The sequence below is a fragment of the Taudactylus pleione genome, unplaced genomic scaffold (assembly GCF_031769625.1).
Source record: "Taudactylus pleione unplaced genomic scaffold, aTauple2 ptg000006l, whole genome shotgun sequence".
NCBI lineage: Eukaryota > Metazoa > Chordata > Amphibia > Anura > Myobatrachidae > Taudactylus > Taudactylus pleione.
This window is the reverse complement of record NW_028284409.1, coordinates 14,324,995-14,340,374: the sequence shown is the minus strand read 5'-3', so window position 1 is coordinate 14,340,374 and position 15,380 is coordinate 14,324,995. Positions and strand designations below refer to the sequence as shown.

The window sequence follows — 15,380 nt, the reverse complement described above, 5'->3', positions numbered from 1 at the left end:
TACTGCATATGGTGGAGCTTAAACAAAGCTTTCCTCGTCAGCAATCATTTATACTTATTAAAAAAAAACATGCACAATAGCAACGTGCCAAAAAATGTGCTGGGGGACTGGAAAACAAGCCAGGCATTCCAGAACAAGAAAACAAAAAGCATGATCCACAAAGAGCTGCGTTAGTGTTTCACAACAAACGGTTGAGTTGGATTAAGAGTTATCTGCCATCCCAGCCTCTGTCCTTTTACCGTCCCTAAGCCCTGTGCATACAACAGTGAGAAATGCTGACATATAAGGTTGAACAATTGGACATGGGCTGGTGCTATCACTGACCACAGATTTGCAGGAACTGTTTCCCATCTCTCTCTCTCTCCCTCTCTCTCTCTCTCTCTCTCTCTCTCTCTCTCTCTACTTGGATATTATTTTGGGAATGGGTTGGAGGAGTCAGCTGGAGAGGAGAGCTAAGGGTTACAGGCCATACGACTAGCTCAGATAACACAGGATTGGATGGCAGCTTCCTTTCACAGCACGATCTGGAGTGGTGCCACACTTTTGTGTGTGTGTCAGTGTGTGCATGCTGAATGCAGGGAGCTAGGAAACAGCTGTATGTAGTGCAGCGCAGAGTATTGGAGAGCTCCCCGCTTAACGCAGCATTACATGGAATGGACACAGAATGTTTTGTCTGAAAGGTGAGGTGCTCCTTATTTTTCTCTCATACTGGCCATTGTTCTTTTGTTTGTAGTTCTTGCTTCCAAACCAGTCTTGCTCTGAGACAAACTTTCAGACCGCCTGACTACAAAATGGGCTTCCATTGTTCTCATTGTTCTTGCCTAAAAATGGATTCGCTGCCACGTCTCTTTTTATCTAGATAGATGTTGCTTATTCTTGGAATACAGAAACTTTTCAGTATTTGTGCTGCTTATTGCATTGCTGGGTTTGCTGTCACTTCTGTAAATGAACAGTTAATATCTGTTAGGGTCGCACATGGTCAGTCAGACTACTTGGTTTGTGATATAGTTCTGGAAATTCAACCCAGACAACGTTTGTGTTGTTGGATACCGGTGTGTAGTCTTCAGACAATGATCCTGCTGCTCTGCTGGGTCTTATCTACATGGGTTTGGGAAATGGATAGAATCTGGGGACACTCGGGTGCTGTAGTGTTAACGTGGATTATTGAACAACTGATTCTGTGTCATGTGGTTAAAGAATTGCATCTGCACCACAGTGAAAGGAGTTCCTAAATCCATAGTATAGGCTTTCTAAGGCCTAAGCTGTAGCTGCCATGGCTGGCACAACTTTCAACTTGTATGGACAACTATTAGTATTAGTAATATGTACTGGAACCCAGACTCAGGGGTATATTTACTAAAGGTCGATTTTAATCGATTTCAAATCTAAATTGATAATCATTGATGTTGTGTTTCTGGGGCTAAATCACAAATTTTTAATAGAAAATTGTTTTTTTTTTGTATTTTAAGTTTCAGTCAATGTGTGATTTAGGCCCAGAAACACAACATCGATGTTGATCGATTTGAAGTCGATTGAGTCAATTCAAATCGAACTTTAGTACCCATTAGTACTTGACTGTCCAACTAAAACTGTATTGAAGTAGTAGCCATCATAATGTCAGCAGTGACATTGGCCTGTAAACATGGGATCCCACATCATCAGATGGATTATGAGATGAATATTTTGTGAGTATCGATATGTCATATGTTCTTCATCTCTGAAAACACAGTATTTCTATACTGAATGGGTCGCCTAAATAAAAATGACATAGACATTGCTGCCTGTAGAGATTTGTTTTCCTTTTAGTGTTTTGGGGTTAAACTAAGAAATGGAGAAAGGAATGTAACATAGGATTGGTTACATGTCTTGCAAAACAGCTGACAACAAATAAATCCAGATGTTGGCAATGTGGAAGTCCAGAAGTTCTGTAAGTTGCGTGTCTGCATGACTGATTATATTCCTATTCCAAGGAAATCTCATAAGATGTTAGAAGTAGCTTGGAAACTTTTTCTGTTCTGTAGTGACAGCTAGAAGAGCACTGATAAGCTCCTGATGAAATTGTAAGTGTTTTGTGTATGTAGCAAGACTGGAAAGTTTAGGAGGCCATGTTTTTAGAATAGTGCTTTAAATAAAAATGTAGCTGCTTATTACTTAGAGGGGTTGATTCTGAGCTGGACACAGTTGAACTAACTAGGCGCAGAATGTCTGCATGTTCACTGCTGCTGGTGTCAGTGCAGTCACTGACACCGACTCGCCCGCAACTCTTATCCACCCCCACCCCCCTTACTGCCCAGAAGCGTCTAACATACAATTTTTATCTGCGTCTCCCGGTGGTAAACATCGGGACGTATGATGCGCAGTGTATCTCGGGCGTATTCACAGAGGTAAAATTGCTTTACCTGCGTCCACTTCTGCATCACCCCCAGAATGTCTGAGTGTAAACCTTTATTAGATAAACAAAAATTATTTGCCAAACTACTTTACTGTTCTTTATTGTTACCCACTAGCATCAAATTTGTGCATTGTATTAGCATTTTTAACACTAGTACAAGTCATGAAAATTGAACCCATTGACTCAGAATGCAACCCATTAACCTAGTACCCACTTGGAAGTGCTGCAGCAGCATTGCACGTTGGTTAAAATGGACGTCAAATGATTCAAGTTCATTAAACTGATGTCCATTGACATCAAGAGTAAAACTACAAGTTAACAATCACTTACAGTTTAATTGCCAGTTCAACTTGTATTGTTCAAACATCAGTGGATGTATGGCATTATCTAGTGGGGGAAGACACGTTCAGTATACAATATTAGAGATTTTACTGCTAGGAGCTCCCTCCCAATCCAATACGGTATGCAGTCAGGAAGCCGGCGGACGCAATCCCAACAGCCGGCTCCCCGACTGCTTTATCCCGGCGAGGGTTAAATGACAGGCGTCTAAATCTAGACGCCTGTCATTTTACTGACATCAGGAGACCGGCGCCCGCCATCCCAATCGAAGGGATGCCAGGCGCCGAGCGCTGACAGCCGCAGGGGAAGGGGAGGGTTAGGTTTAGGGCTCCCGGGGGGGGGACTTAGGGTTAGACACCACCCCGGGAGGTTAGGGTTAGGCTATGGAGAGGGAGGGTTAGGCACCCCCGGGGGGGACTTAGGGTTAGGCACACCCCCCGGGGGACTTAGGTTTAGGCGGCGGGGAAGAGGGGGTTAGGTTTAGGCCATTAGAGAGGGGGGTTAGGGTTATGTACTGGGGGGAAGGTTAGGGTTAGGCACCCCTAAGGAGGGTTAGGGGGGGGAGGTTAGGTTATTAATTACTTACCTGGGGACGATCGGGATTTTCACCCATGTCGGGCAGCCGCTGTTGGGATTTGAACCGTCAGACTTGCGTTTGGCGGTAATTCATACCGATTCCGTGTCTTGTGCTGAACGTGTTATGTAGTTTACAGGTAGCACTACAGGTGTTTGATTATAAAGAATCACATAATCACACAACTGTTTTTGTAATATATGTTCTACATTTATTATATACTGTTATGTACTAAAATATTTTACAAATAGTCCTTAATTACACCATATATACACCCTACAGTGTGTCTTCTGTGTTAAAGGTTAAGGACAAATAAGCAGACATATAAATTAGAGATTAGGACATTTTTGCTCATTTGCCATCTGTGAGCTTGCTCCTGTATATGTGTATACTTTGCAGTAAGAATACTCGTCTTAGATAAATATATTTATAAAAATCAGAGGCTGAGATTTTTTATTGACACTTATATACAATAAGAAAACCCTTTAGGCTCCGGAAATGATCAATGTTTGGTAATTATTTAGTTATGGCATGTTGCACTGTTTAGTGTTTACATGAACAGGTTAGCAGGGTAACCTACGCTGGCTGAGTGGGGAGTCAGTGACACAGAGCATGGTACATTATATACTGGACGTGCTACTACAAACCCCTATAAAATAAATATAGTTCTGTTTTTAAACCCCATCACTTAAAATAAGTAAACTTGATTTGACTGCTGGTTTAGAAGTCTGTATACATAAGTCCTGCAGAGGTTACAGACATTTATGCTCCAGTAAATCATTATTATCATTGCTAACTGCCCACCTTTTCCTATTTTCTCAGTAGAATGATTCATAAGTAGAGTTCAAAGGTGATATGAATCAGAAGACTGAGCTCTTTGTGAGAGTAAAGATAGGGATGCTGTGTGTGTCAGACATTTGTCTAGCAAAATAAGCAGTCCTGCAGTGCATTATTTATATCCCGCCCTTTTTACAAGGAGACACAGTAGTAGACACCTTTCATTTCTGTGTAATGGACATTACTGATACCAGTGAGTCACTTTATCTCATTCCAAGGCTACATCCTGGGATATAATGACAGAGCATATCTGACAGCAGCGTCTCAGTTTTTAAAAATGTGAAATGCGATGCCTTTTTTTTTTTTTTTTATCCCACCCACACAACCAACATTACTTCAGGTCACACAGTCACTTTTCCATACTTATATAGACTCAGTGATGTGTCAGCTATTTAAGGGGTGTTTTTATGAGGGACAATAAGTCAAATCTGGGGTGTTAGCTATTCCCAGCAAGGGTTACCAGTGAATGAGAGGGCTAAAATGCTGCAGAAAAGCAGTTTTTAATTTAGTAATTAGACCCCTTGGTCTTATCCACTTTCCAGTGACTTTGGCTGCTAGAATCTCATGCTTTAGGACACATAATTATGCTGCACTTTCTGCATTGGATACAAATATGACTGACGAATCCCAGGAGGAAAACATCTGCTAGATGACATGAAGACATGAGTGAAATTCAAAGAGGGAGCTTGAAATGTAAAGCAATGCATTTAGTAAGTTGCAGAAAGGCCAGAATATACATGAGGGGAGAACTCCTTTCAATCCGATGTATCAAAATCAGTTAAGTGTACAGCTGCCATTCTTATGATTTGTTGTATTACTATACTAATGGTGCATACACATGGTCAGATAAGATAACGATATGGTTGTCTGATCGTCCTGCATGTGCTGGATGATCGATATTGATCATCTAGCACACCACCAACCCCCAAACGACTGTAACGACCCGCAATCAACGATCGCGGGTCACTATAGTAACCTGGTCGATATCAACCAGGTTGGACTGCATGCACGGGCAATGGTCGTTATCGATCATCCGTGCATCGTCCGTCATTTGAGGGATGGAAGGGGCCAAAAAATGGACGATATGAACCATAACGATATGATCGATATTGTTACCGTTCATATCGTTCTGCAAAGCCGTACCGTGTGTGCGCACCGTAAGATGCTTTTTATATGAATTTAACTGCTAGTAGATGTTACAGATCTGAACAACAAATAGGAAGAAGAGAAGCTACTAGATGGTGACTATTTTATCTCTCAGAAAAGTGAAAGCCTAAGTTACAGTAGTATGTTATTTCTCATGTTATTTCTCATGTCTAAAAGGTTGATGCCCTTTTCCTGCTCTCTCTTGTGGTTGCTGCTGAGTCAGTAAACTTGTCTGGCTTTTTCTAGTGGAGGAAACCTGGCAACAAGTGTTCAATTGTTAAGGAGAATACTCCAGAGGTAGCACCTGGTCGCAGTCTCTGGACAGAACCATGTGTTTGTGTCTAAATCAAGTATAGAGACAAAAGACATTTTATGGTAAAACAAATGATAATTGTTAAATTCCTATTTGTGTCAATGATGACTGCACTAGTTTTCCTGCATACACTGCACTGTGCTGACAATCTTGCTGGGGAGCCTGGGTAGGGACTGTAGTTGAGGCTACACTATACCAGTGATCAGTTTGTGTGCTGTCACACTTTATTGGGTGGCAATACAAAATTGACACTTATAAGTTATCACTGCAATAAGGGCTACTTTCATAAATAGATTAAATAATCACATATGTAACTAGCAAAACAAGATCTGACAACTCACATGGTTCCATGGTTTGGAATCAATCACTCATCATTATGCAGTAAGTTCAATTTTTAAAGCAGGCATGGCCACCGGAGACCGATGGTTGGCAACCATCAATGTTTCCGCCATTCAATTTTGGGAATATATAGCCATTGTATGCTTCATTCTGATGGCTGTGTACTCCTGCTGCATACACCAAGAAGGAGAAACTCTGCCTGTAGCAGATCTTCACTGCGCATGCGCAAACTACAGCTGCCCCCTACAAATGCAAAATAGCATAGCATTGATGGTTGATGCCATCAAATGGTTAAAGGTGATAGTTAGATGTCATCACATGGCAACAATTACAAAGGTGCACTTCTGAAAGCCATTCCTAGCTTAAAGTGAACTTTAATATATTTTGGATTCACAGCTGCTATAATATGCAAATGCTTGTTTCAGCCTTCTCCTTGTGTACTTGTGAGCGCCAGACTTTGCAAGTCCTGGGACAACCACTGTCAATGTCCGCGGTCAGTGCAAATCAACCAGTGGAATCAAACACTTGACCATTGGCGCAAACTACTCCCTATGGCTGGCGCAGTGCCTCCCTCTGAACTTTCTAAAAAAATGGCCTCAGTGTCTGCGTTCACTGACACCCCGTGACACTCCCATAACACGCCCATGAGACCGCCTTTTTTGTGTTCACTAAAAGCCACCTCCCAGGAAAGCCCATGGCTTTCTGCCGCCAGCTCAAATCAGAGCGATCACGTACCTACAGCGATCTCTGTGTACACTCAGTGGTACGCATTTGGCGTAAGGGTTTCCCGGACTTTTTGCACATGCTCAGTAGCAAATAATCACTCAACTGTGCAAACATCCACATTGAGACCACCTCTATTATACACTCGTATCATAGTGTAAAAAATAAACTTTGCAGGTCTGGCAAAACAAAAGCATCTTATACACATTTTCAAAATAAATTCATTACACAAACAGTATCAAGGCAGTTCACTATTAACCAGCAAATATTACTGTTAAAAAGGCAACACTGAAATACGCAATGAGTATGTGTTTTTCAACAGTTTACTGTATAAGTAGAAAAACACTTGTAAATATTGAGAGGCAACCCTGAAGATAACATTTGACATTCGTCTCATGTCTTGTGTTTGGGAAGGATTGCCTGTAAGGTGTACTTCATTAAAATACTGTGTCCTAGCAACAGGCTTGGTCCCTGTGACAACGTAAAGAAAGAGTTTGCAGGATTATTATTTCCTCTTTGCTTATACAGCTGCTCATATTTAACTGCTCAAAGACTTGTGAAATCTCAGGGTAATGTTACACATACAATTGTTTGTTCACAAAATACTATACTTGTTTAGGAATATAAGTGTACTGTAGTGCAAAGATTATATTATTGTAGGTTGTAATTATTGTCCTACAGTTAGACAGATATTTTATTATAGACTTGTGAGTCTATATTATATTACAGGTTGAGTCTCCCATATCCAAAATGCTTGGGACCAGGGGTATTTTGGATAACGGATTATTCCGTATTTTGGAATATTTGCATAAAATAATGAAATATCTTGGGGATGGGACTCACATCTAAACACAGAATGCATTTATGTGTTATATACATCTTATACACATAGCCTGAAGGTCATTTTATACTATATTTTTAATAATTTTGTGCATCAAAAAAAGTGTGCGTAAATACATGAAATTCATTTATGTTTCATATACACCTTATAAACACAGCCTGAAGGTTATGTTATACACTATTTTTAATAATTTGTGCTTTAAACAAAGTTTGTGTACATTAAACCATCAGAAAACAAAGGTTTCACTTTCTCAGTCATGCTAAAAATATTCCGTATTTCGGAATATTTGGATATGGGAGACTCAACCTGTATTAATTAATGTAGTTCATAAGGAAGGTTTCACTCAAGCATATAAATCTATCACTGTGGTCAGTTAAACATTAGTAGTCATTTCTAAGAAGTAACATTATTTTGTTATAGTGATAGCGTGAACAGGCCCATAAACACCAAGGGGGCTGCATGCAGTTACGTAATGGCCACTCAGAGAATAAGGGGGAGCTCTCTGCAAGCAAATGATTTTCTTAGTGCACACAGGTGGGGGTGAATCTGGAGAACTACTGTCAGTGGCATTCATAGGTTTAACGTAGGTTTAACGTGAATGACTCATTAAAGTAACAGTAAGATCAAATAAAGTCCTATTACTGTGGCCAGCAGGTGATCACACACACAAGCCAATAGCAATCTTTTGCTTTCCAGCTATTCAGAGGTTGTGATAATAGTTCATTCATTCCAACTATGACAATTGTTTAGGGACCACACACAATACAATTGCAGGCCAATTTCTAAAAAACATGTGATGGTGCATGTGTGGGGCCTCACTGTATATGCTCTGTGCTGATATGAGATGATGTGGGTGCAGGCTGGGACAAAACTACCGCTGTTGCAGGGGTGTTCGAGGGACACACCACTTCCCTCAGCTTTGGGCCCCATAGCCACCGCAGAACACAGAAAATCAGTCACTGCCTCTGGGACTTGTGCTGTTTGGCTCCATCTGTTAATTTGCAAGTGCTTCTTCTTATTACTGCTTGTACATGCAAATCACAGTGAGGCTGATGTCATGCAAACAACTGCTTTTACCTATCACCGCTAACAACTCAACTTAGTAGTTCAAGTTCAAGTTCAATCAAGTAGACATTAACTCATTGTTAACCATCTTAATTTAATCCATAAACACGGCTAGACCTTATAGACCCAAGTTGCCTATTTAATTGCTGTTAAACCATAATATACCATATTAAAAGTCAGAAAACTTAGCCTGAATACCGGTAGGTACTATGCCAGTCAGCTGCAGCTGCATCTTCCTTAGCCAATACCATACTAGTATTTTATCTTTTATTCTCAGACGGAACACTGGGGCAGCCAGATTCAGAGGTACACTGAACTTCAGCACAGTTTTGCCCTGACTATATTCTGCAATCCCACCTAATATTCTCTACAGGGCTTGCACTCCTCTAACCTACCAATGTACACAGGGCTCACTGTCTGTCTGCACGAACAGGGAAACACAATCTAGAAAATTAAAATGTTATTAAAATGATATTTATTAAATATTTCACTCTTTCATACTCTCATCTCATGAACACTCACGGTCAAGTCCCAGGATTGCTGTCTAGTAAGATACAGCTAGTTAGTGACCACAATTCTGATCTGCCAATGCACACCCACATTTTACTAATGTCTCCTCAAAGGCCCTGATTCAGAGCCGGACGCTCTGACCAGAGCGCTCGCTCTGAATCAGGGCCCACCTCCATAAATATGGAGCGTCACCACCCACAGCCTATACGAGCGTGCAGGATGATGGTCGCGATGGTCTTGACCATCGCGACCATCGCCAGTGCGAGCAGAAGCCTGCGGTTGAGTTTCTCAACCGCAAGGCCAGGAGTGATTTTGGCTCTATCAGAGCCAAAATCACTCCCACTGACATCACTAGTGATTTCAGTGGGGCCGGCTTCTGACGGTAGGCGTTCCCTTGGGAACGCCTCCGTCTGGCAGGCCAACATCGACAGCACGCCCCCTTTGATCAAAGGGGGCATGCTGTCAGTCAACATCGACAGCACGCCCCCTTTGATCAGACACAACGAGCGAAGGAAAGTCCTTCGCTCGTCGCGTCTCGCGCATGCGCAGTGCACACCATCGACCCACTTGCGAGCGGACAGCCGCTCGCGAGTGGGTCTGAATCAGGCCCAAAGTTCAGAGCTTTGCTTCTTTTTGTCATCTAAAACTGTGGGCCTGATTCAGAGCCGCTCGTAAGCGGCCGCTCGTTCGCTCCGAGCGATGTTCGCACATCTGCGCATGCATATGGGTCGTAATGCGTATGCGCCAACCAGTCAGTGCGGTCGGAAATCAAGCGCTTGCAAAATAGCGAGTGCCTGCTAATTTGAGTGACAAGATGAGGCGTTTGTGGGTGGTAACAGGGGAAGGTGCTTGAAAACGGGGAGTGGTGATCCGAACGCAGGCGTCCAAACGGTCAAAACGGGCATTTTATGGGTGTGCATAATTAACAAAGCAGCGTCATCGACCACGTCACTTGGTTGTTTCGTAGCCTGAACTGTTCGCATGATTGCGGTAGGAAAATCCTACCACAAGCACTGCGAGCAGTTCAGACGCCTTTCGATGTACTCGATTAATCAAATAAATAGCGGAGATGACGTAGGATGCGAGCGGCCAGGGGGCGTCTTTACAAAATAGCGAGCGCATGTTTCGTTCGCTCACTCGCTCAGACATAGAGGCGTCAACAGACCGCAAAGAGCGAGCGCTCAATTTAAATAGCCGGCCCCTTTTTCTGAACAAGCGAGCGCAAATAGCGTCCGGCTCTGAATCAGGCTCTCTGTCCCTTAAATATCAAGACTATTGAGTTAATTGTTGAAGAGACCATAGCTACCATTCATCAATGGTTTTTGATCCATCTAGTGGTAGTTACAATTAATGCATGTTTGGTCCATTGGGGTTACTACTCCTTTTCAATCAGTTTAAAAAATGCCGTTGCACAACAGATGTAAACTCCTTGTGGTAAAGTAATGTGTTGTTTACATTTTTCCAGTGCTAGGTATAATAACTCCATCCACACATAAAGATGTAACACCCTTTCCCACAGTGGAAATTTCGTATTGTGTTGAAATCCCTGTCTGAAGATAAAATCCAACATTAAGGAAACTGACTGCTCTCTCCATGGCAATTCAGTATATATGTGCTGGGACACTCATTGGACAGCTGTTAAATGTCTAAAGTTATTTATCAAGCTTATTGGCCCTGTTAATCATGTGGAAACAACATAATATCTATTGCAATAATGGCAGAATCGGAGCACATCTCCATCCCCATAGCAATTGTGTGATTTATCAAGCTCGCAAAACAAAACGTTTTCAGAACTGCATTCCAATAGCTAACACGTCTTTGCTGTGGAAAGAGCTCCCAGAATGTACACAGGGATCCATTTAAATCATGTGCTGTAACATTGCTGGGACAGAAGATTCACCTGGAAACCTGCTTATTGGAACAGTTATTACAGCAGAAGGGCATTAATAAATAGCCTCCAAACTCATATCAAAATCACTGCAAATAGTGGCAATAAGGGACTTTTTGCCAATTTTAATAATTAAATTCGCTAGTAGTTATCTACACCAAAATTTCTCTAATTGTATTCCCAACAGAATGCAGTTCACCAAAACTGCCAGAGAACTAATTCAGAACACAGTTCTATTGTTCTAGAAAACTATGCTTCCCACATAGACAGCATTATGTCTATATATTTATAAAACCACTAGTTACGGTCCTAGTTTTATTACGCATTGAATGCAAGCAGCACATATCTTTTCCCATTATTTTCAATAGTACATTCATTTCAATGGGGTGTCGAATATGTAAAAATCCTGTTGAAATAAATAGCCTATTGATATTAATGGGAATGAAAATTAAAAGCCAGAACTATACAGTCAACTTATAACTGCAGACAACAAATGTGGGATCCCCGAGAAAATATGGAAACCAGCAACAGGCAGGTTGAATTTGACAATAACAGGGAAACTTACAGTACATCATATGGCCCATATCAACATGTGAACCAGCAGCCTGCTCAGACCAGACTACCAGTCCTACACTGGGTACTGGGGTCATGGTGAAGCAAACCACCCCAGTGTTCTCAATATAATGGGAAGGGTTCTCAAAGGCCCCTGCATGTACATGCAAGTGATGGTTGAGGAACGCTAATATATGTAAGCAAGCAGGGGCGTTTCTAGAGAGAAGGGGGCCCGTGTGCAGTCTCTGACACGGCCACCTCCTCTCCGTCCGGCGGCCGGCTGCGCACTGAGCGCCGGTGGTGTGCGCCCAGCGCCGCACTTATAGACTCTAGAGTGCCCAGAGTCTGTAGCGCACTGGCGACCATTTTCCCTGTACTGCGCAAGCGCAAGCGATGGGAAAATGGCTGCGGCGGCCATTTTACAGCCGTTTTTACAGGCGCAGCACCGGAGCCGAAGTGGGACTCCGGAGAGGTAAGTTTTATGGGTGCAGGCTGTGCGGTGCGGACCCCGCACATCCTGCTCCCATTATAAATACTCCCCTGTAGGCAAGGGTTTAAATTGCATAATGCATAAAGTCTTAAAATATACAAATCTTAAAACCCAGGATAATCCAAATATTAAAACCTCAATGTGTTTTCTGTAACACTAAAGAATATCACATCAGCAAAAATATAAGGCTTCAAAAAGAATGTAATTATGTAGTGCAGCCTGTGAAGTACCCAGGTTATTGAGACCTTTTGGGCTCATATAAACATGCCTGAAGCTAATGTGCGCCAATGATTTTAGTTTGTAATGTTTTTTCCATATTATTTCTCGTGTATTGCGCTTTTATCAATGTAATCAGTACAACACATCTTACCACATGAGTATGAGTTCTTCTGTATACAAAAGCGATTTTCAGTCTCTATTTAGTGGCTGAAAAGAGAATTTAATGGCTGATAGGTGTGAGTGAGCGCTAACACACTGACTGCAATTGCAAATTATTTCAGCTATCATGAATGCAAATCTCCTTAGTTACCAGCTTGATGGTTATAATTATTCTGCACATACAGTATGGTAATTACCCTTATGCAAGATGATTGCTTGTCTAAGCCAATTATCATGTATAAGGACAAACTAGAAAAACAATTTATACAGATGATATTATCTTTTGGTTAATATACACATTCGGTAAAGCCACACACAGGAAAAATGATTTCACATATAATAATCCAGAGAGTTAAGTTAGTTTGAGGGCCAAATGTAATAGGGTGAGAGTTTAGAAAATGTGAGAGTTTAGCAGTAATCTCTCGCACTTATTAAACTTTGCCAATGTAATAGAGTCTGAGAACATGCAAACTCGCTTGTTTATAGACTGAAAAAACTCACGATTTAAACTCTCATCCAGATATTTTCCCATTTTGAAGCTAAATCTCGACCACTGTGAGATTACTGCAAACTCTCACATTTTCTAAACTCTCACCTATTACATTTGGCCCTTAGTATGAATTGCACCCACATGGCCTAAGTCTTTTGTACCACTACATAAGTCATACTTGCCTACCCTCACGATTCGGCCCGGGAACCACCTGAAAATCAGGTGCCGCTGACCTCTCCGGTCCCCCCCCCCAGTTATAACAGAGATCCCCGCAGCACGGGGTGGCTGATAACGCGATTCACGCTGAATCGCATCATCATGACCCCGCCCCCTACTGCACAATGCCGGCAATCTTGAAAATGACGAGATTGCGTGGCCATACCCCGACCCCTCTGCGCACAAAGGTCGCCCATCTACACCCAAAATACCACCAGCGTCGGGATCCCGGCACCAGAATCCCGACCACCGGCATCCCGAAGGTAAGTATCTGGCGTTAGAGGGAGGGTTAGGGTGCAGGGGTTAGGGTTAGGCACTAGGGGGAGGGTTAGGTTTATGGTGCAGAAGGTTAGGTTTAGGCACTAGGGGGGGGAGGTTAGGTGTAGGCACCAGGGAGGGACGGGTTAGGTTTAGGGCAGGGATGGGGAACCTCCTGCCCGGGGGCCGTATAAGGCCCTCGGAGCCATTTGGTCTGGCCCTCTGAGCTTTTTCTTGCTAGCCTCATCTGTGTCTATAATGGCACCCTGCAGCCAAAATCTAGCAGTGCCACCTGGGGCATCCTTAGGATGCTTCAGAGGGTCACACCGCTGCCCTTACAGCTCCCCGGAGCTACCTCAGTATGCTCCGGGCATTGCTGTAACCACTGGCGATTGTGGCTCCACCCCCTTGTGAAATCACATGGAGGAGGTTTGGCCTGCATCAGGCCTGCAAATAATGTTATATATATCAAAATGGTCCTCGGCAGAGAAAAGGTTCCCCACCCCTGGTTTAGGGTGTGGGGAGAGAGAGGTTAGATTTAGGCACTAGGGGGGAGGTTAGGGTTAGGCATCGGGGAGGGAGGGTTAGGGGTAAGGGTAAGACTTACCTTTTGTCCTTATATGTGTCGAGATTCTGACCAGCAGCACACCGACCGCTGGGATCTCACACTCAACCTACACAAAACTTATCCAACACTCCACCTATGCAAAGGGGGGGGGGGGGGAAGGGCCGCAGGCAGAGCTTTTGCCTACGGTGCCTGGAAGCCTTGCATCGGCCCTGGCCTAGAGTCTCTAGTACACTGAGATCGGATATTCGCTGCATCTGCGATGCGAATAATTCGCACAATTTTAAGAAAAATACAATTTGCTACTCCCTCGGAAGTATCTGTCGTGCCGGATGTCTTGCGATGTATGGTGTACAGATACCCAGTGTACGAGGATACAGATCTGTTCTTTTAGAATAATGTTATTTACTGATTGACATGATACTGCTATAGTGCTTATGGCTTCATATTCAGAAGAATATCTTGTTCAGTCTGCATGAAAATTTAATGGCTAAAGTCACACACTGTAATAATGCATCCAGTATCGAGGATTAAGCCAAATACTGCAGCACAGTGCCCTGAAACCAACCACAATAATATATATCCAACTCATTTGGATCATTAGGTCTCAGGTCTCAGTCCTGTTGGATGTAATCCAAGTGGTCACCCAAGGGCCGATCTATTTGGCCCTAGTTTAAGATAAATATCTTTATTATTTTCTGACCGATTATAAATCAGCAGAATAGGATGGCTTTACTAAAACTTCTAAAAAGGAAAAGTGGAGGAGTTGCCCATAGCAACCAATCAGATTGCTTTTTATGGGTAACACATCTACGTATGCTTTTTAGAAGTTTTAGAAAAATCTACAGTACCACTATGTTTCAGCATACACTATAATATGTTCTTGAGCCTAAATACAAAGTGGATTATATAGTAAAAGGTAACCACAGTCTGTGGTCCTTGTAGATTGCACTTATGTTGGTAATTTAAGTTTTGTACATAATCTTCTCTAGTAATGCCATCTGTGGGCATGGCCTTGCTAATAAGTATTAAGGACACAGCAGCATAATCTGAGATTTGGATTAACAGATGCAGAAGAGTAGACGAGAGTAACTAAAGTCTCCCTTTAGGAATAGAGCATTGTATCCGGCCTGTAGACCATTCTCCTTTATGTGCTTGAGGGATCTAGATGATTTGCCTCCATGGTTTGGTTATTAGTCAGTATCCTAATTAGCAAAGCAATTGTAGTGAGAGAAATTATAATTGTGCCACTTTCACTCTTTTTTTATTTGTACAATCTACAAAAAATACAAACAAGATTTTATCATTTAACTTTATTACCTCACTGGACCTATGAGGATCATTAGAAACTTCCCATCTACCACAGAAATGGAAGAGGGATTCTAGGCAAGGCAAAAGTGAATGGGAAAAGTGCTGAAGATCACAAATTCTTCTTAGAATCTATGATCTGTGAAGCTGCTCTGC

The 15,380-nt window shown here is 42.4% G+C and overlaps 1 protein-coding gene across 3 annotated transcripts in view; it reads left to right on the top strand.

Moving 5' to 3' along the window:
• NHSL1 (NHS like 1) overlaps nucleotides 1–15,380 on the top strand; it is a 214,493-nt gene that overhangs the window by 130,812 nt on the left and 68,301 nt on the right. The window contains exon 1 of one of the 3 annotated variants that reach the window (XM_088453550.1): nucleotides 562–680. The exons of the other annotated variants lie outside the window; for them this stretch is intronic. Coding sequence (XP_088309676.1) covers nucleotides 665–680 — 16 coding nt within the window. The 5' untranslated portion in view covers nucleotides 562–664. Of the gene's footprint in view, nucleotides 1–561; nucleotides 681–15,380 lie in introns of those variants that run through there. 3 annotated transcript variants of the gene reach the window in all.